Source organism: Mustela erminea, chromosome 6 (assembly GCF_009829155.1).
Source record: "Mustela erminea isolate mMusErm1 chromosome 6, mMusErm1.Pri, whole genome shotgun sequence".
Lineage (NCBI taxonomy): Eukaryota > Metazoa > Chordata > Mammalia > Carnivora > Mustelidae > Mustela > Mustela erminea.
In genome coordinates this window covers 105,201,786-105,223,288 of record NC_045619.1, presented here as the reverse complement: position 1 = coordinate 105,223,288, position 21,503 = coordinate 105,201,786, and the positions used below count along the sequence as shown (strand labels likewise).

Genomic DNA, 21,503 nt, shown 5'->3' with positions numbered 1-21,503 from the left:
AATAAAAAATAAATAAAAACTTTTAAAAAAAGAATGAAAATGAGAAAATAAAAAATCCAATTAATCTTCAACCTGTCAGAGATAATCACTCTAAAATACTTCCCAATTTATTTATTTATTTATTTTTAAAAAGATTTTATTTATTTATTTATTTGACAGAGAAAGACACAGCGAGAGAGAGAGAGAGCACAAGCAGGGGGACTAGGAGAGGGAAAGCGGGCTCTATCCCAGGACACTGGGATCATGACCTGAGCCAAAGGCAGATGCTTAATGCTTAACGACCGAGCAACCCAGGCACCCTCGATTTATTTTTCAAAAACAGGATTATCCCACATACTGCTCTTAGAATCTGTATTTCCATTTATATCGTGAACAATGTCTACTTTGTTTCTGGTTTACTTTGAAAAGTCTTGTTATTAATAACTGAAAAGAATTCCATCACATAGATGTGGTTGAACCTGTTTAAAACATATAGATAATTTGTTTAACCACGACCATGCAGTTTCGAAAAACAAAATTTATTAAAGGAGTGGAAATAATACCAAATGACATCTGATAAAAATAATATAAATTTTTACTGTAATTTTGGAGTGTAGACAAGTCAAATACCCTCGACACATGAAGCCCAGCTCTGACGGCAGCCCTGCCCTCCTCCTGCACCACTCAGCATGAAGCCTGGGTGAGATGCAGTTGTAGGACAGGGTGGCGTCGTTTGGTTCACTAAGAAGTGAGGTGAGTTGTGGATTATAAGGTGTCATTTGAGGGGAGCCATATGTATCTCTTCCAGCTTGATTCAGACAGATGCAATACTTCCACCAGCAAATTCATTCCTGAGGGTCACTGAAACCTTAAGAAAGGTTTTACCCTAGTAGGGGCAGGGCATGTGTATTAAGATCAGTCAGTCTTGAAACTTCAGTTTCCAAGTCTGAGAACTTTAGCCAAAGGGACCACGACAGCCTAGGAAATGAGATTCCTGAAGGACTTTCTAGAAGCCTGTAAGGGTATGGACCAGGAGACCAAGCTCCTGAAGGCACACTATTCTAACCTGCGTCATTTAGGGTCTCAGAGACTTAAGATTTGGAGAGAATAAGCCAGTCTGACCTCTGGATTTCCTCTCGCCAATCTGGGCTAGCCGTGACACTCCAAGGTTGCTTTATCGTCTCCCGTTTGGACTCTGCCTTGCCTTCCTCGAAACCTCTGAACCTTGGCTGAACTCAGCTCCCAACTAACCTGTTTCTCCTGGTATTTGAATTTTTACCTCCGTGAATGGCACCACCAATCGTTCAGCTGTGAAAGCTTAGTGAGTTTGGTTTCCTCTCTCACCCTCACAGACAACCTAGTTACCAATTCTTGTTGATTTTTGCCTGTGGACTCTTTCTGAGACCCTTTCCCTCACGGTCAAGCTCAGGAGCACAGCCTGAGCTTAGGGCACCCTGACTCTCCAATCCACCAACACCATGGCCAGAAGGGTCTTCTAACGCTCCTACCGATTATGCCACACCTGCGTCAAAATGGCATTCCCAATGCCCAAACTCTTGAGCACGGGATTCAATGGTCCCCACAACCTGGCACCCACTTATTGCAATCTATTCTTCCAGCTCACCAGTTTACAAGACTTTTCCTGAACACCCTGTGTGTACGCACTGCTCTATTTTTGTGGCTCTTCTGCCCTCTTAAGTTCTTGTTTATCCTTCAAGAGCTGGCAAATGTCGCCTCTGTAACTGGGAATTCGTTGTTTCTTCCCTCAGGTTCCCTTTGAGCTCAGTATGACTGTCCTCGTACCTAGACTGCGAACTTCTTGAGGGTGGGGACCTATCCCTTGCACTTAGCTTGGTGCTCAAAGTCAAAGAGACACTCAGCAAATAATTATTGCATTAGATAGCCAGTGTTTACAGTCTGTACTTCCTTAGGTGCCTATATACTGCCCTGCAGTCTTTTCATGTATGTGAGGTGTGACCGAGCCCTGATGTGACTCATTATTGACTAAACATACCAGAATTTATGTAATCAAACCTGAGCTGCTTCCTTCAAAATATTCACCTTATGAGATGGGATCCTTCATCCAGCGATGCTGCCATCCCGCCAAACACCTTTGGAGCACTTCTCTCTTGGAAACAATTTTGGCATCTATAGTACTTTCTTTTCAATCTCCTCTGTGGTGGTTTTTTTGGTTTCCTATTTATTCAGCATTGATTAAGTGCTTATCTTTCCCGGGCACCAAGCTGGTGGGGGTGAAAGATAAGATTAATCAGACACTGACTCTGTCTTCAAAGAAGTTTCTGTTTGCTTACGGAGATAAGATCTGGATTACCAACGAGATGCAAGGTGAAGTGATAATGTTCCCTCAGGGTTGGATCTGATTTTTGGAAAAAGCCAAAAGTCCTTTGGTTTCAGCCTCCCAGCAAAGAGAAAGACAGAGAAGTCTGCGATAACACGCTGCTTTGAGCCAATGTGTTCTCAGCACTTCCGAGAACGAGCCCAGCGCGTTTCCAGCTCCCCTCTGCCCAACCAGACTAAACTGACTGGCACGTTCGTTTCAAACCCAGATCCCCACCTTGTGGCAATGCTCTTCTACGTACGGAGTGTTCCCAGCTAAAGCTAAGCTCTTTGAGGTCTTATTTTCATTTTTGTTTTCACAGCATCTGGGTGACACCTAATATATGTCGGATAAATAGTCATTGAGTTACTGAGCCCAAGAGGTGTCTCCCCGTGCCACACGGACTTCACACCGAGGGTCCTCTCCCCATGAGCTTTACACTCGTGGTAGAGACAGACGATAACGACCGAAAGGACCAACGCCGGGGAGGGCACGCGTGGGGGGCACGGGCGGCGGATCTGGGACCAGAGCCTGGGAGTTCCTGCTTCCTGGTTCCCCGGAGCGAGTGTCCTTTGGTGGGAGCCGCGGGGAAGGGAGCAGCCCTTCCTGCGCGTTGGGCGCCCGCCCCTTCCCCGGCCTCCCAGGGACTTGTGCAGAGCGGCGGCGGCCGGGACGCTGAGCGTGGCAGGGCCATTCACAGGAGCCCCCCCCTCTCCCGCAACCCGGTTATGAGGAAGGCTTTCAGCTCCTGGGAAAGGCAGTCGGAGACTGGGCCAGGACAGGCCGGAACCCGGGGGCTCCGGGACGAGGAAGAGAGTCGCGGCCGGGGGATCCAAGGGAAAGTCCGGGCGCCGGGGAGCGGCGGAGGCAGCGTCCAAGCCGAGGGGTCCGAGCCGCCCCGCCGCCATCCTGCAGCCCCGCCGCGCGCGCGCCTCCCCTCCCCCGCCGGCCCCTCCCCCGCCCCCGCCTGGCCGCCCCCTCCCCCTGCCGCCCAGTCTCCTCCCCGAGGGGCCCGGGGCAGGGCAGCCCCTCCCTCCGGCTCCCTCCCTCCCTCAGCGACGCGCATCTCATACCAGCCCTCATTCCGCACATTCCGGGCGTCCTCCTTTCAAACTCCAGGCCAGGGGGCGGGCAGGGCCCGAGCTCCCGGCTCCCGCCGCCCGCGGCCGCGTCCCCCAGGTGAGTGGCGCCCGCCCCGCCGCGCGCGCCGCCCCCCCGCAGCGCGCCGGCCCCTGGGCCGCGTGCGCCGCCGCTCTTTTCTTCCCCCGTCGCCCTTCCCGCCCCGGACCTCTCGGCCCGGCTGGCGCCCCCGCTGCCCTCCCTTCCGCCGCTGGCCCCCGAGCTGCCTTCCTCTAGCCGGTTGACTCACTTCTCCAGGAATAGGGAGCTCCCGTGCTTTCCCGTCAGTCCCATTCTGGGAAAACTCCTCCCTCGGCGCGCTCCGCTCCGCTCGGCTTGGCGCGCCAGCCCCCGGCGGGAGGGCTCCGGCCGCCCGCTCGCTCTCCCTTCTCCCCGCCGGGCCGGTGGTCCCCCGGGCCGCCGCGGGGCTCGGCGCGCTGCCCTCTGTCGTCCCGCAGTGCCGTCGCCGCCCCCGGCAGCTCAGCGGAGCCGCGGCGACGAGTTGGCGCGCGCGGGGGACCCGCGGAGCGGGCTTAGCGCCTCGGCCCCACCTTCCCACACCCTGGGACCGGTAAGGCTGCGGCGCGGGCGCTGGAGGACCTGGCCGGAGGGCTGGCATCGGGCGGGGCGTGGGGAGCTCGCCCGGCACGTGGAGGCGGCGCGGACCTCGGGCTGGGGCCGGCCGAGGGTGGTGGACGAGAGGGGCTTCGCGCGAGGGGGGTGCCGGAAGCCGAAGGCCCCCAGCACCCCTGCCTCGTTTCTGCCGGGCCCTTTTCTGACTTGGGAGAGCGAGTCCTGAAGGTAGTGAGTGGGCTGGTGTGAATGCCGAGGCTTTGCGCAAGCGGAGGAAAGCCCTCCGGAGGGTCCCCTGCTCCCCGGGGCTGGAGAATCCTGTTGTACTCCACGGTGGGGACCAGCCCGAGGGAGGAGAGCTCCCAGACCCGGCGCGCGCCTTTCCCAGGGACACAGGCTCCCTGCAAATGTGTGGAAAGGGGATTCCGGTCACACACAGTGGCTGTCTGATGCGTTCATGTGACCGCCCGACTGTCCCCTCTCCCGAGCTTTGGGTGTATGTGACGGTGCCAGTAGGCGTATTTGTTTGTGTTGAACGTGAGTGTGTTTCCACTCGAGAAGAGTGCTGTCTGAAAGTCTGAGTGTCTCTAAGTTCCTGTGCAGTGCCACGTCTGTATGTACGTGTATTTCTCTGGAGGATGTTGGTTCTGCAGGACTGTTTTTCCTGCCTGCATGACCATGGGCAAGAGACCGTGTCTCTGTTGCATGTGTGCAGGGATAATTGCACTGTGGTTGCTGGGGTGTGTGGACTCCATTCGCCCTGGACTGGACAGAGCTGGAAGGAAGCCGTTCACACCTGCCTTCTCCAGGCAGCTGTCTTTCTGAGGGCAAGTGGGTTCTGTTCTTGCCTGAAACAATCCAGAGAGCAAGGTGGGAGAAGACTGAAGGAAACTGAGATCTTTGTCTAGCGGTGATGGGATGGGCTGTTGATAGAAGTGGAGATGTTTCCGGAACTGTCTTGAATCTTGAGAGGTGTGTGGCCAGCGCTTTTCAAGTTGGCCCTGAGGACAAAGAGAATGGGTGTATACCAGCCTGAACTTATTTTCAGCTGGTCCACTGTCCTTGGAGCTAGCTACCCAGCAGTCAAGTGAGAGAATCCTAATTCTTTACACTTTGTGGTGGGAAGGAAAGGGAGGAACTGTGCGCATGCTTTAGTGCCCGGCAGGGGAGGGTAGGGAAGGGCTGCCTCTCGTTTGTTCGTTCGTGGACCTGCGGGAAGACACTTCTGGGTGTCTTTGGTGTCCCCATCTCTTCCTTTCTGTTTTGCTTTTCTGTTGTTGTTGTTCTTTCTCCATTTGGGTTTTTTTTTTTTTTTTTTTAATCATTTGAAATTACTTTAGAGGCAGAAACTGGGCAGGGAGGGAGTCTGTCCAGCTCTCTGGCTGTCCCGAAGACTGGCAGAAGTGACATAGTATGTGATGGTGTTGGTAGGGGGGCACTGGCAGATCGGGTACAGAGTTCTTTCTTCATTCCCACAACAAGGTGATGGGTAATGTCGAGGACTCTTGGAAGGAAGAAACACAACACTCTCAGAGGGGTGGTGGCTGGTAGCTGCTCCTTCATGCTCCCCCCCACCAGCCAGGGGGGGCGGTGCAGATGATTCAGTGAGAGTCACCTCACCTGCTTAGACCAGGTGTGCACCTAGAGCTTTGAAGGCATCGGGTCTCAGGGCAGCATTGATGGGATAGAAAAGATACAGATTTGGGGCTGGACATACTGGGGTGCAAATCCCTACAGTCAGTTGACAGTTGTTAAGGCCCTCAGGCTAGTTTCCTGATGAGTAATATGGGAGGGGGGTAATTAATATCCATCTCAAGCATTTGTTGTGAAAATTGGGTGTTTGCCAACTACCTAGCACACTGTAGGTCCCATTCTAGACTCGGTAGCCGGTATTTCCTAAGCATATTTCGGCATGGAACCTCTTTTTTTCCTAAGAACTTCTCTGAACACCCTTTGACAAACCCTGACCTGTTCATTTGTTTTTACTTAGCAAACAGGAATTGAGCCTTTGCCATAGGCCAGACCCTGTATGATATTCTTCATCCTTAGGAACCAGGGTAGCTGGTGGCCCAGGTGGAGGTGGAGGCAGGGCTTTGTCCTGGGGAGCACAGGGTCTGCAACTCCTTTGCTCTAACTCCAGTTTTGCCTTGTCCCCCCAGGGTGAACCTGCTGAATGTTATTGGACACTCTGATGTTAGCATCTAACTCCCTCATTTTAAAAGACAAGGAAACTCCTGGGTGGCTCAGGCAGTTAAGTATCTGCCTTGGGCTCAGGTCATGATCCCGGGGTCGTGAGATGGAGTCCTGCTTCTCCCTCTGCCTGCCGCTCCCCCTGCTTGTGCGTGCTTGCTCTCTCTCTCTCTCTCTCTCCCTCACTCTGACAAATAAATAAAAATCTTTGAAGACAGGGAAACTAGCAGGTCAGTAACTTGCTTAAGATAGCACAACCAGTGAATGACAGAGCTGGGACTAGAGTCCATTCTGTTCTCACTTCACATTCTGTCTTCTCTGTGGATCCTAATGCTCAGACCCCCCCACCCCGGCCCCCTGCCAGCCCCCTTCATCTGATAGGTGTGGGGGCTGGAGCTGTCTGGCTTGGTCTCCCGTCTTGTGGCTCAGATGGGAGGCAGAAATACTCCCTTTTGTCTCAGCAGAAAGCACAGAACTATAGAATCTGAGAATGCCGACTTGGGAAGGGGTCCTCTGGGGATACTTAAATGCACCCTCCGTTTGCCTCACTGGTTTGTACATTACTTGGCCAGGTGGAGAAGGGTTTCCCTATCTTTCTAGATCTCCCGGGATGCAAATGTCGCAACCTCCCTCGACTTCCATTCTGGAGTCTTGCACTGGTGACCGGCACAGAGCGGTACCTGTTGCCTAATCAGCGGCTCCTCTCCTCCTCAGTGCAAGTGGAGGACAGGGGTCACCAGCTTTGCTTCATGGCCTTTCCTGTAGTTGAGGTCAGTCTGGGGGCAGTGGGAAATTCAGGGCTTGTGAGGGTGGCTTTACCTTGCTTGTCTGGCTTTGCCCCCCATGACCCTTTGTTGGCAGGGGTTGGGAAGACAGCTCCCTTTTAAAGCTCTGAAATTGGAGCTGAACAGCTGCTCTCTGGTGCCCCCCTCCTTCCCCCCCAGGGGTTTAGCCAGCTCAGGGGCCCAGGTGGAGGTGGGGGCAGGGCTTTGTCCCTGGGCAGTGCGGTCTCCAACTCTGTGTTCTAATTCCAGCTTTGCCTTGACCTCTTCTGAAATGACAGTTCTCCCCTTGCTTTCAGTTTTTCTATTTAGATATTAAGGGGATTCTAATCACCTCCTGGGTGATAGGGTCCTGGAGCCTTCAGCTGATAGCAACTGGATCTTTGGGAACATTTCCACTGGAACTCCAGTCCCTAAGATGGGTGCCCACATCCTCCTGTCTTTAACACAGGCAGGCCTCTGGAAAGGCAGGAGGACCGGCCAGCTCCATCACTGTGCTGAGGGTGGGCGGGCCCCCATGGGTGGGGACCTGGCTTCCTTTGACCCAAACTTCACGGGAACAATAGACTTCAGAGGAGTCACCAGAGGCAGGAAATGGGAGCTGTGCTAAGGCAGGGTGACCCTCCTGTGAGATGAGATTGCATATCCGGCCGTAAGGAAAGGCAGGGTGTTGGGGGCAGTGCAAAGGGCACTGGGGAGGGCTGATGACACATAGGGTGGGCCTCTCCTTCCCAGGGGGGCCTTTACATAGAGTGAAACCAGAGCTGCTTAGAGCCCAGTATTTGGCAGAGCAGTCTGCTTTATGCCTTACCAGCAAAGGTACTGTGGTGTCTGCCAGCGTCCGCGTATACCAGGCTCACTCCTGCCAGAACCACGAAGTCCCCTGCCCTTCAAGCCCTTGAGAGGTCTTCGTGAATTGTCCTGGCTGGGATAAAAGGCTAGTTTTGTTTCTTCCTGGCTGATCTCCATCTTGGCTTTGAGCCTTGAGTAATAGTTGCCGAGGGAGGCAATTTGTTCAGTAGGCAGAGCTCTGGGTAGGGAGGCAACAGGCCTGGGTCAGCTGGACAAGAACGTAAAGGGATTTTTTTTTTTTTTTTTTTTAGCTACAGTCAGAGCACAAGATAACCAGGACAGGCAGGGGGAGATTCCTGCTTGAAGCATGTGGTGGATGATTCTGGGAGGCAGAGCACACTTCTGTTGCCTTTCTCTCTGTGAAGGAAGAGCGAGCAGACTTGGTGAGAGGGCTCAGGAGAAGGAGCGGGCTTTGGGAGAAGGGAGACACTGCACCAACTTGCCTTTTGTGAGTCCCGGTGGCTGGGTTCTTACACATCAGGTTTGGGGGTCCTGCTAGCCACCGCAGGCATTAAGCAGAGACTCCCTCTAGGATCTGGGGAGGAGCCCTGTGAAATCAGAGGGGGAGGTGGCAGGGGCACAATGATAACTGCTATTACCATTTTTCCTTCATGTGGGCAAGAACTGGAAATGGCAGGCTGGTAAGCTTCTTATTGACGAAGGGACTCCAAAATGGCATTGAGAGAACTGCTCACCGACACGGTCACCCCACCAAGTCTTGGAAACGTCATCTAGTTGAGGTTGGCGGAATGCTTAGAAAGGACATGGAGTCTCGTGATTTTTCTTGGGTCCAAGAGAAATGAATAGGTTTGGGCTGCTGCAGCAGTGATGTGGATTTATAGCTGGTGGAAGGGCCACCCTGGCTGCTCATATTGAGCTCACGTCGCCGTTGTTGGGGGGGTGAGGCGGGAGGTGGAGGTCTCCAGTGATAGGCCATGAGGCTCTCATTTTGGCTTTGTCCTCTGTCAGTTCTGTGGGTGTCTAGGACAGCAAGCAAGCAAGGAGGACGGAACCAATCATCTTAATTGTCTAAATGCTGAGATTAAGCAGAAACAGGAGATGAAAAACCATTTTTTTCTGTTAAGATTAATACATGCTCATTGTAGAAAAATTTGTAAATTAAAGAAGGAAAAAAGGTACGTAATGCCACAACTCAAGGATGAGCATGGTTAATATTTTGGCATATATCCCTCCAAATTTGTGTTTATGCAAATAAATTGATATATATTATATAATTGGAATGCTACTCTATCCTGTTTTTTTCTTCCTGAATACTATATAGTAAGTAATATCCCGTATCAGAAAAAATAATTTAAAGGCATAATTATAAGGATCTGGATAATATTACCTTATATGAATACACGTTAATTTCTTTAACTGCACACTACCAAACTTTTTTTTTTTAAGAATTGAATTGCTTTTTAATTTTTTAATTTTTAAATTTTTTTAAGTATATGCAGGGGGCGTGGCAGAGGGAGAGGGAGAAACAGGCTCCCCAGTGAGCAGGGAACCCCATTTGGGGCTCAATCCCAGGAACCTGAGATCATGACCTGAACCAAAGGTGAACGTTTAACCAACTGAGCCATGCAGGCACCCCCCTCCCCGCTTTTTAAAAAGATTTTATTTATTTATATGGCAGCGCACAAACGGGTAGCAGCAGGCAGAGAGAGAAGTGGGCTCCTCGCTGAAAAAGGAGCCTGATACAGGACTCGATCCCAGGATCCTGAGATCATGATCTGAGCCAAAGGGGAACGCTTAACTGACTGAACCATCCAGGCATCCCATGTTAAATTTTTTTGTAAGTTGTGTTCAATTTTTAGCCATTAAAAAATTACTTGACATTGAGTAATGTTAAATCTGTATAGTTCTCTCAAAAAGATTTAAATATAAAAAGATTTAAATATAAAATCCTGCATTTAAGTATGTACAGAATAGGAACTTACTATCAATTCTTGGGGAGAAAAACTTGGGACTTCGGCTGATGAAGGAAGGGGAAGGGAAACGAGCATTTATTAAGTGCGTATCAGATGCCAGTTCTAGACATTTCTGCCTGTATCACCGTGTTTAATTTTCATGGCAGCCCCGTGAGATAGGGTTTGCTGGTTTGATTTTGTTTTGTTTTTTAACCTCTACAGAAGAGGAGGAAAATTACACAGAGATTAATTCTGGGGTTGGAGTTTGAACCCAGGTCAAACTGACTCTTCCCACTGCCCTGTTAAACCCGGGGCCTGTGTGGGCCAGTGGGGTGGCGGGGTCTGCGTCAAGAACCCTAGTCTGGGAAACTCTGGTGTGCTCTGGCCACATTGGAAGTCACGTCTGGTTTTGGGGGTGAGTACATCCTGACCTGTTAAGTACTGAGCTTGTGGATACTGTCAGTGTCTTAGTAGAGGGGCGATGGGGGGGGGTGGAACCTGTCCTGCCCTCAGGGTGCTGTTATATCTCAGGGCCAGAGGGAAGGCCCTCCTTGCAGCAAGGCTGTTCAGGTCTGTATGACCGTTTCACTCCGTGGCACAGCATGGCCCACATGGGAATTCATGATGCAGGATGATATGCATAGAGCTTGCTGGAGCTGCTTTGGAGGAGAGGTTTCCCTAGTGGGTAGGAAGTGGTGCCTCAAGGGTTTCTGCTGCCTCCATGTGGCCCTGGGCAGCAGGTGGGGCTTGCCCTAGGCTATGAGGGAGGGATTTTCCCACCTTGTGCTTTTGGGATTCCTGCTGGGAGGAGGTAAAGATAAACTAATGGGAGCTGGAGGCAAGGCTAGAGACTGTGGGGTGGGTAGTGGCCGTCTGAGGAGTTGGAGGAGACGGCTTGGGTAGCTGTGGAAGCTCCTGCCTGGCTCCCATCACGCACCAGCTGAATGAGCAGGTGTGAGGCTGGGACAGGGGAAGGTGGGTAGTGGCCACAAGCACACACTCCAGAGCCATACTGCCTAGTAGAAATATAGTGTAGGGGCGCCTGGATGGCTTGGAAGGTTGAGCATCTGCTTTGGCTCTGGTCATGATCTCCAGGTCTTGGAATCGAGTCCTGAGTCGGACTGCTGGTTTAGTGGGGTGTTTTCTTCTCCCTCTCCCACTGCCTCTCCCCCTGCTCATGCTTTATCTGTCTCAGATGAATAAATAAAATCTTCAAAAAAAGGAGAAAAGGGGCGCTTGGGTGGCTCAGTGGGTTAAGCTTCTGCCTTTGGCTCAGGTCATGATCCCAGGGTCCTAGGATTGAGCCCCACATTGGTCTCTCTGCTCAGAGGGAGTCTGCTTCCCTTCCCCCTCTCTACCTGCCTCTCTGCCTACTTGTGATCTCTCTCTCAAATAAATAAATAAAATCTTAAAAAAAAAAAAAAAAGGAAAAAAGGAATATAATGTAAGCCAGATAAGTAATTTTAAGTTCTCTAGGAGCCACTTTTAAGAAGTAAAAGGAGGGACGCCTGGGTGCTTCAGTCATTTAAGCAACTGCCTTTGGCAGGTCATGATTGCAAGGTCCTGGGATCAAGCCCCTGCTCAGCAGAGAACCTGCTTCTCCCTCTTCCTCTGCTGCTCCCCATGCTTGTGCTCGCTCACACTCTCTCTGGTAAGTAAATAAATAAAATCTTTTAAAAAAATGCTCCCCACTATTAAAAATAAATGGGTTCCACACTTTAAAAAAAATTAAAAAATGTAAAAAGAAGGGATGCCTGGGTGGCTTAGTCTGTTAAGCATCTGCCCTCAGCTGAGGTCATGATCCCAGGGTCTTGGGATGGAGTCCTGCTTCTCCCTCTGCCTGCCACTCCCCCTGCTAGTGCTCTCTCTCTCTCTCTCTCTGTCAACTAAAGAAAGAAAATCTTAAAAAAAAAAAAAAAAAGAAATTGGTAAAATGAAATTTTTTTTTAAAGATTTTATTTATTTATTTGACAGAGAGAGATCACAAGTAGATGGAGAGGCAGGCAGAGAGAGAGAGAGAGGGAAGCAGGCTCCCCGCTGAGCAGAGAGCCCGATGTGGGACTCGATCTCAGGACCCTGAGATCATGACCTGAGCCAAAGGCAGTGGCTTAACCCACTGAGCCACCCAGGCACCCCAGTAAAATGAATTTTGATAACATATCAAACAACTGTCTTAAGTATTATTGTTTAAATGTGCTATTGATAGTAAAAAAATATTAATGAGATAGTTTGTATTTTTTTTTGTACAAAGTGTTGGGAATCAGGTGTGCGTTTTACACTTAACAACATATCTCAGTTTGGACCAGCTGCTTTTCAAGGGCTCAGTGACCATATGTGGGTGGTGGCAGGTGTTTGGGCAGTACAGATTTACAGCCAGCCTGCCTGGGTTTGAATCCCTTTTCTGCCAGTTATCAAGCTATGGGGCCTCATCCGCACTGTGTCTTACTCTCCCCCTCTGCCAGTATTATTATAGAACCAACTTCATATGGTTAATGTGAAGATTAAATTAGTTAATATTTGCAATAAGCTTAGTTTTTTAACCTGGCACATACTAAACACTATCTGTGTAAGTGTCCATCAAATAAATGACCCATAAATGGTCCTTAAACTCTTGACAGGCTAAGTTTGTAAGAGGAAGAGGCCAGGGATATGCTGGGAAGAAAGTCCTGGAGTGTCCCTGTGTTAGGTAGGCCGTGCCTCTAGCCTGTAGTTCTATGTAATGAAATTGCCTTCAGATCAGATGGGCCTAATCTACTGTTGCTGAAAAGGAGGCCCGCCTTCTGGAAGTGAGAAGAAATGTCAGCATCCCTGTGATAAGACATGTTCCAATCCAGCAACAGGTGTGTCCTGCTTGAGGCTTGGAACTGTGCTGGGTGGCACGGAAGAGGCAAAAGCATCCTCCGAAATGCTCCATCGTAAACTGCATGATGTCATGTTGGAATGGGGGTGAGGTCACTTCCAGCACTTGGAGGTTTAAGCAATAGTCGTGCTGCTTATGCAAGAGAGGAAGCAGAGCTCTATCAGTGGCTTCTGATACCCTCCTCAGAGCTCTGCCAGCCCCAGCACTGCCAGCATGCCTATGTTGGCATCGGCCCCCTCCGCCTGTACCTGCCCTCAGCCACTCCACAGGGATCACAGAACACCCACTGTGTGCCTGACACTGTGCCAGGTGGCAGCGGTAGAAGTGTGGAGCAGAAGACCTGGTCCCTGTCCTCCAGGGGCTTGCAGTCCAGCAGGGGAGACAGTCTGAGACACTGAAGACCTGCGAGAGTAAAGAAGGGCTGGTTAGACGCCCAAACTAGTGCTGAGGGGATGTCTGGAAAACGTGATTCATTCGATGGGGCTGGGAGGGGTGAGGGAAGGCTTCTCAGAGGAGGAGGCACTTGAGCTGGTTTTGAAGGATGGGTAGGGTTTCGACAGCTCTGCGTGTGCGTGTGCGCTCACAAGAGCAAGTGTGTGTGAGCGGGAGCAAGAGGTGGCAGGGGGAGAAACAGAGAAAGAGATACAGGTGAGAAGGTAAGAAAAATGGTGATTTCAGAGTCATGGACATAAAATTAGGGGAAGGGAGATAACTAAGCTTTAGGAGTGAAGTAGATTTGAGTCAGGTCTTCTGGGCAAAATGGAGGAGGACTTTTTAAAAAAACTTATCTTTAAATTCACATAGAGTAAAATTTACTCTTTCTAGTGTACAGTTCTGTGGGTTTTGACAAATGCAAAGTGTTGGGTATCCCCCAGCACAGTCAAGATACAGAATGGCTCCCTCTCCCCCAAAGAGTCCCTCATGCTGACACCCCTTTGTTATCTGTCCGTCTGTCCCCATCCCCCTGTCTCCACCCCATGCCCGTCCCCTGACAACACAGATCTATCCACTCCTGTCATTGTGCCTTTTCAAGAATATCAGGTGGACTCATACAGTGTGTAGCTGTGGTGTCTCTGTGTTTCATTCAGCGCGGTGCCTTGGTTCATCCAATTCTGGGCATCAGTATCTTGTTCCTTTTTTATTACCATGTAATGTATTATTTGTTTCAGGGGTACAGGTCTGTGAATTGTCAGGGTTACACAGTTCCCAGTGCTCACCATAGCATAGCACACACCCTCCCCAATGTCCATCACCCAGCCACCCCATCCCTCCCCGCCACTCCCCAGCAGCCCTCAGTTTGCTTCCTGAGATTAAGAGTAGCTTGTTCCTTTTTATTGCTGCATAGTAGTCCATCATGCAGAGATCCTGCCGTGTGCTTACCCCATCACTGATGGAAGGCCTTTAGGCTGTCTCCAGCCTTTGTTGATTTTGAATAAAGCTGCTGTGAACATTGGTGTATGGGTTTCTGTGTAAATACAGGCTTTCATTTCTCTTGGATAAAGAGCAAGGAGTGGGATCGTGGGGTCACATGGTGGTATATGTATGGTGGGTTAAGACGTACGTGCCTAGCTTTCTGCGCAAGCGTGCCGCTCTGCATTTCTACCAGCCACGCAGGAGAGCTCTGGGGCTCTGTATCTTCAGCAGCGCTTGGTATCGCCTGCTATCTTCTTGCTTCTGTCTTTGACATTCTAGTAGGGGTGTAGTGGCATCTCATTGTGGTTTTAGTTGAACATTTTCATGTGTGTGCTTATTTGCCATTTTTACAACTTCTTTGCTGAAACGCCTATCCAAATCTTTCACCTGTTTTTTTCTTTTGATGGTTATATTTTGAGAATTCTTTAGTATTCTGGATACAAGTCCCTTGTTGGACGTACGATTTACACATTTTTGGAGAAAATTCATTTAAGTAGGAAATCTCCACAAGAAGACAGTGGGTGTGAGGGACTCAGAGCAAGGGAAGGGTTTGGTGTCCTGAGCCTTGGCCTTTCTTCCAGGGGTGGGGAACACCTGAGGAATGACCTTTGTGAAAGTAGAGAGGAGGAGGAGGAGGGAACAGGATCTTCTATGAAGTTCTTTTCCTGGCTGAGCACCTGCCCTTGAGTATGCTTCCGAATAGGAGGTACAGGTGGTTTCTTGCTTTGCTAAGTACCTGGTTTTCTGCTCACGGCCCCCAGCTCAAGCTGGGCCAGCCCCATCCAGAACTTGTGGATGCTTGTGCCCAGTCTGGGATCCAGCCATTCACGAGGCCTCGTTACCAAACTGGATGACCGAGTATTCTGGAATGGGAGGTGGGGTGATTATTGGGCCCTCAGAGTAAGCCACTGGGTAGGCGTGTGGCTGTTGCAAGAGAGAATCCATGTGGTGAGATTTCTGGGTCAGGGTGGGTCCTCTGTGTTGGTGACCTCAGCCTAGGGTCTGAGGGCTCTGGGCCATTAGAATCTCCAGAGCATTGCAATCTGCGTCTCTGTCCCTGTTCAGGCAGGAGGGCGCCAAGGCAGAGGAACCTTCTATGAAAGGTGACCCAGGGTAGAATAGGTGCTGCGTCCTGCCTCTTGTCCAAGTCCAGGCCAGCCTGTTCCCTGCACGGGTGACTTGGCAGCTGTCCACATGCTGGAGCCTCCATTCTTGCCAGGGGCAGGCCTTTTCCAGAGACAACAGGCCTGAGAGTGGAGAGAGGCCTGCAGGTTCCCTGCAGCTCCCTGGTGCTCTGGACCTGGGGGGCTGTTCCCTAGAGCTGAGACCTCCTGCCTGGCTTCTACCTGAACATGGTGTGACCCCAGAGGCCCCTCCTCCCTGGTGCCTCATGCTGCATGGGGGTCCAGTGTGGGCACACCCTTGGGTCCTGGCAGGGTGGGGTAGGGTCAGGGGTCTGTGGGAGCTGCTGACTGGGCTGGGGAAGGCAAGTCTTTGTTGAGAGCACACTGGGCTCCTGGGAGTAATCGGTTCAGGCAGTGTCCGGAGTGCATCACTGTTGGATGGGACTCAATGGCAAGGCCTGTTAGGCAAAGATGCCTGAGTTCTGGGATCTACTTTGAGATCTGAATTTTCACAGGACAGGCCCACTTAAAGTGAAGTCAAGTAGTTTGGTTCAGTACTTTTGCCTCTCTAGAACTTCCGTGACCATTGATTTATTTTAGAATCCGGAAGAAAGGCCCCAGGGAGAAAAAAGTGCAAGTCTCACTCTCCTCATCTTAAAAACAAACAAAAACTAATAGCCTCACCCATCTCATACCTTTATTATTATTATTACTATTATTACCTTTAAAGCAGGGTTGGGTTTACAGAAGAATTGAACAGGAAATACGGAGTGTCTTCCCTTTGCCTGCTTGCTTACTCCTCTTGTTGACGTCTTGCCCTGGTGCAGTGTCGTAGCCACGCTGGTGAGCCAGTACGGATCCGTGGCTTGTAACTGGAGTCCCCGGTTTACATTTGAGTTCACCGTTCAGGTGTGCCTTCTGTGGGTTTTGACAAATGTGCATGTCATGTGTGCACTCTTACAGTATTGTATCGAACAGTTTCACTGCCCTAAAAGCCCCGCGCTCCATGTATGCCTCCATGATCTTCTCCTGTGTCTGTGCTGCTGCCTTTTCCAGAACATCCCGTGGTTGTGGTCATACAGCGTGTAGGCAGCCTTGCAGGTTGGCTTGCACTTAGTGAGATCCCTGTAAGATTTCTCTGTGTCTTTTAGACACTTGATAGCTCATTTCTTTTTATTTCTGAACAATACTCCACTTTCCTACCTTTTGTTTGTGTGAGTGGGGGCACTGAGGTCCTGACGGGGGAAGTGAGTCCGTGGCCAGGCTGAGCCTGGAGCCAGGTTTGCCTTCCTTCGAGAACCTGTTTGCACGGGCTTCTGTGCAGCAGGCACTGTGCCCAAAGCCCCTTCATCACTTCCTTGGCCCCTTGAGTGGCTCTGGGGCCAACCCTGGGGTGGGGTGGTGAGAGGAGGTGGTGGACACCCACCTGCTGTGACACACTTCCTGGATATATTAGGGCCAGGCCCACTGACACCCACATCTCTGGGTGCTTGCAAGCGGTGGCAGGGGCAGAGCCCAGGTCTAGCTCCTGGGAAGCTGGATCCCTGTCCTCATTTACCCTGCTGCCCTCCTGGGGTTGGGGGTCCTGGGGAATGGGTGGAGGGCTTGGGGCTGTATCATTCTGTATCCTCTTCAACTCTGAGTTGCCGACTGCCCCTCCCTGCTGAGGCTCCTCCCACCGCCCGCTCCTGTGCCCCTCCTTCCTCCTGCCCCTTTCCTCTCCACTGCTCCCCAGAGGGAATCCTCCCTTCCTCCCGTAGCCCCCTCCATCATTCTGCCAAAAACCACGAATGTTTGAGGAGCCCTCCTAAGAGCCAGCTGCTGTGCCTGCACGTGGGAGACAGGATTGAACTGAGTCCTCACAACAGTCCCATGAGGCATTACTACCTCTGGAATGTATTTTGGGGACAGGCCCGGAGAGGTCAATAGCTTGCCCAGGGACACTGGCCAGTTGGAGACCCAGCCAGGATCTGAGCCGGCCTCTGACTCCTGAGCCCAGGTGGGCACCTCTGCCCCATATCACCCCTCTCCTGACCTGGCAGGTTGGCTCTCTGTGGCAGGTTCCTCACGACACGCTGGTGGGGTGGTGGGGTCCTCCTTTGCCTTTTCTCTCACCCCTCCCCACCCCTGTCCTGTCAAGAACAGGTGTGGTAAGTGTCTTCACCCTGCAGGGTCAGTGAGGTGGTGGGTCGTGCAGACCCATGCGCTGTGGTCTGAGTTCCTGACCTGTCTTGCCTCTGCCCTTCATCTCTGCAGGCCAGTCTTCTGGTTTGAGAGATCAGAAGCTTGGGGGAGGTTAGACACATTCCTGACCAGCCACACAGCTGCTAAGAGGTAGAGCGCCCTTCAGGTCACATGACCGAAGCTTCTTCCCAGTGGACGGGACCCGTGGTGTGCTTTCCTCGGAGCCTCGTGTGTGAGCAGAGGAAGAGGCCCTGCTAGGGCGGCTGCTCTGGGTGGGATTGGGACAGCTAGGCTTTGTGTGGTTTTTAAACTTTTTATAATAAAAATAAGATGTGTTCTGTATACTTACTATAACTTACTATATACATGTATTTCTTCAGGCCTCCAGCAAGCCCTGGCCAGCCGTCTGAAGTCCCATGGGGCCAGTTTTGTTCAGCTGAGTACAAGGCTCAGCTCAGCCCACGGCGGTCCATTTCTCCACTGGGTGCTTTCTTCTTTGCTCCCTCTTTCCTCTGATTCCTGAGGACTCGCTGCCCGTGACCCAAATGCTGCTTTCTTGGCTTTTCATTTCTAGCTATAAGTAGGTCATTTTCCTGTGTCTCCTGTTTTGGGCCCAGGTCCCTCAGTCCCCTTCACTGCCCACATCATTCACCTGCTCTGTCTCCTGGTGTGCTAAAAAAAAAAAAAAAAAAAAAAAAAAAGCATGAAGTAATTGGATGCATAAAATATCTGTCATTTTGTGACTGGCTGTTTCACGTAATGGAATGTTTTCTAGGTTCATCCGTTTTGCAGCATGTGTCAGAACTTCATTCGTTTGTTTTGAGGCTGAGTAATATTCCACTGTATGCATTTGCCACATTTTGTGTGCCCGTTCACTAGCTGATGGCCATTTGGGCTGGTGCCACCTTTTGACATTTCTGTCTCCGTTAGCTTTTGCGTTCCCAGTGCCTTGAGCTCTGGGTCTGTGCACATCCTGCCCCACCCCCAACATCGACAATTGTCGAATGTGTTACCCTCCTGGGTGCTTGATTCTTCAGACTCGTGCTGTTCTGTCCTGTCGCTGAGCATCCTGGGTGAGCGGGCGCTAGACCATGCGCCTCGGGGACGGGGGTGAGGTCCCTGGGAGCCTCTAGTGCAGTTTTCAGCGGATTCATTCACAACCTTTGTTTTAGTGTTTCAGTTCTGAGACACCTCATTTCTTTCATAGATGTTACTGACGGATTACCGTTGACCTCACAGCCCACGGTACTGTAAGTCGTGCGGGCTGGAGCTCCTCTGTCTCCTAGGGCACGCCGTGGCCTTCTCGAGCTTGGGGACACGGGCCAGCGCCGCACCCCTGTGCCTTGGGGCCATCTTCCATTGCGCATTCGGGGACAGAGGGCACAGAAGGCACAGACGTGCCAACCAGGTGGCACGGAAGAGATGGTGCAGAGGCCCCTCGTTTATAGTGTGAGCGCGGGAGCCTGAAGGCAGAGTGCAGCCTTGCTCCATGTCCCAGGAGGGCCTGCTGCAGCCGCTCACACCCTCAGGGTGGCGGGGGGCAGCGCATCCGTGTCTGCCTGTGACCACGGGAGCGCCGCGGGCGTGGCTCTCGGGCTTCCGAGTGTCACTTGGGCCGTGTGCACACACAGGATCTGTGACTGTTCCGTGAACTAGGATAGACTGTCCTTGCCTCTTCTTGGGGAACGCTGGACACCCACTGCCACGAGGCTGAAGGGTGCTGAGAGCAGGACTGTGTCATTTGTGACCTTGTACCCAATGCCTGGCATATAGCAGGTGCTCAGTAGACGGCTGTGAGTGAATGAATGGAAGACTCCGAGGGCTAAAGCCGTAATGGGTTGAGGCAGGAAAATAGGCAGGAGGGGTCTTCATGGCTGGGAAACCTGCTTATCCACATATGTGGGTTGCCTGCTGTGCTCCTTCCTGGGAAGCAGCTCTCTCTTCCAGAGGCATCCAGACGACGGCTGTGGCAACTGCAGTTGTGGAGCAAAAAAGTACAGGGCTGAGGCTGTGTTCTGGTGCCTGTTTGAACTAGCTGTGGGGCCTTTTGGCAAGTCGTTTTACCTCTCAGGACTGTAAGCTGGAGGGGAACTTTTTCCTCTAGGGTTTTCCTCATTCACACAAACCTTGGGATGCCCACGTCTCCCAGCTGGGACCTTCGCGAGAGGCTGTGGGGGCAATGGCGTCTGTGTGCCTCAAGCTCCGCTTCGCTGGTCTGTCCTGGGGCTGGAACCCAACCCTGTTACCCTTCCCATTTAGCTGAAATCCTGCATGCTATGGAATGAGACCACTTCCCCCTGCTGTGGTCTGATTGTCCACAGAACAGTGTGGACATTGTGCTGTGTTTCTGTGGTCCACAGAACCATTGGCAAGGAGGTCCAGGCAGCACTGTGGTGGGCGAGGGTGGCTTGCTGAGGGGAAGGGACTGAACCTCGCCCCTTCAGGTCTTGGAGCTTGGGCGGAGGGCTGCACCTGGGGTACCCCCAGTGTCATCATCTGCAGTGAGTGTGGGGAGAGTAGAGGAGATCTTGTCAGGGTCTCAGCTCAGCGCCAGGTGCCGAGTGGGTATGTGAAATGGTACCTCCATTTAGTCTTACGTCTAAATGGTATCTCCATTAAGTCTTACGTCTTAATGTGAGAACAGTTCTCTTTTTGGTGAGCTGAGTGTCTGTGCCTCAGTGTCCTGATACTTCCTTGACAGCTGGGCCTCCCTCCCACGAGTGCTGGACCCCCTGAACTTGTCCAGTAGGTCATCTGCTCAGTACACAGGGGCCGTGTGCTGGGGGAAGAGGCGGTACTGTGTGTCGGGGAGGTGGGCCTTCCCCCCACGCCATGACCCAGCCTTTGCCTGGAGGAGGGGTTCTCCTCTCTTCCTCTTTCTGTGTCCCGGCCGTCTCCGTTACAACAAAGGAGCCAGTCGTCCAGGCACCTTGGGGGATGTAAATTGGACCTGATCCTCAGACATCCCTGGCTATTGATGGCAAGAAGACATCAGCTTAGGATGGAGGATGGAGAGCTCTGTGGCAGCCCAGTGAGCAGTTCAGGCAGTACATGGTAGAGAACTAAGGCCTCTGTGGCCTGGGCCAGGGAGCCCATCTGGGCGCAGGTAGACCCCAGTTTGAGCTGTGTGCCGTGTACCTGATCCAGCGATCCACTCAAACTGTGCACTTAGCTTCCTGTCCCCCATCTAAAGTCTAAACCCCTGAGGGCCCGAACCCCTTTCCTCAGAGTATAGTCCAAGAATAGCTACTCAGATGGTTTTTATTTTAAAGTATAGTTTTTCTTTTTTTAAATTTCAGCTTTACTGGGGTCAGTGAAATGAAATGAAAATCGTAAGATATCTTCAGTATGCATTGTGGTGATTTGGTACCCATACACATGGTGAAAGGGTCCCCCCGGCTAGTTAATGAACACATCTGCCTTTTCACGTCTTTCTTTTTTTCAAGATTTTATTTATTTGACAGACAGAGATCACAGGTAGGTAGAGTCGGGGAGCAGGCTCCCTGCTGAGTAGAGAGCCCGATGTGGGGCTCGATCCTAGAACCCTGAGATCATGACCTGAGCCGAAGGCAGAGGCTTTAACCTACTGAGCCACCCAGGTGCCCCCATGTCTTTCTTTTTGTGAGAACATTTAAGTTCTACTCTCGGTAGCTTTCAGTTACACAGTACAGCATCAGTTACACAGTACAGCTCTAGTCACCATGTCCTACGGCACATCCTCAGGCCTTGCTCAGCTTGTGGTTGAATGACCTCCCCCCGGTTCTCCCACCCCCAGCAGATGTTTGTTAATGGACTGGTGTCGGGAAGGAGGTCCACCCTAAGCAGGAAAACAGTGTGTGTAAACTCAGGCTTCAGGGGCTGCTGACGAGTCCAAGGGGGCTGGAGGGGAGAGTGGGAATGAGTCTGGGGTCCACTGTTCCTGATTTTCCCTCCTGCTCTTACTAAGAAATGAGGTCAGGGCAGTGAAGGCTTCGAGATATCCCAGCCCCCCAAATCGGGGAGTTTGCACAGAGACCTGTACTTGTGCTTCAGCGTGCGCAGTACCTTTCGGCACTTATCTGGTTGGGCCCAGTCTCCAGAGTCTAGTCCAGAGGGAAGGCCAAGGTAATGATGGGAGGGGCCGTTTTCGTCTCCACTCGATAATGTGTTGATTCCGGAGAGCCACGTTCCATCCAA

At 51.7% G+C, this 21,503-nt stretch overlaps 1 protein-coding gene across 3 annotated transcripts in view; it reads left to right on the top strand.

Annotated features, from left to right (window-relative positions):
- The first annotated feature begins 3,930 nt into the window (after positions 1-3,930).
- The window catches only part of TEAD4 (TEA domain transcription factor 4), a 65,962-nt gene continuing 48,389 nt past the window's right edge, over positions 3,931-21,503 (top strand). For 2 of the 3 annotated variants that reach the window (XM_032349113.1, XM_032349112.1), the window contains exon 1: positions 4,259-4,879. In XM_032349113.1, coding sequence (XP_032205004.1) covers positions 4,648-4,879 — 232 coding nt within the window. In that variant the 5' untranslated portion in view covers positions 4,259-4,647. Of the gene's footprint in view, positions 4,008-4,258; positions 4,880-21,503 lie in introns of those variants that run through there. The other variant, XM_032349114.1, reaches the window with a different exon arrangement.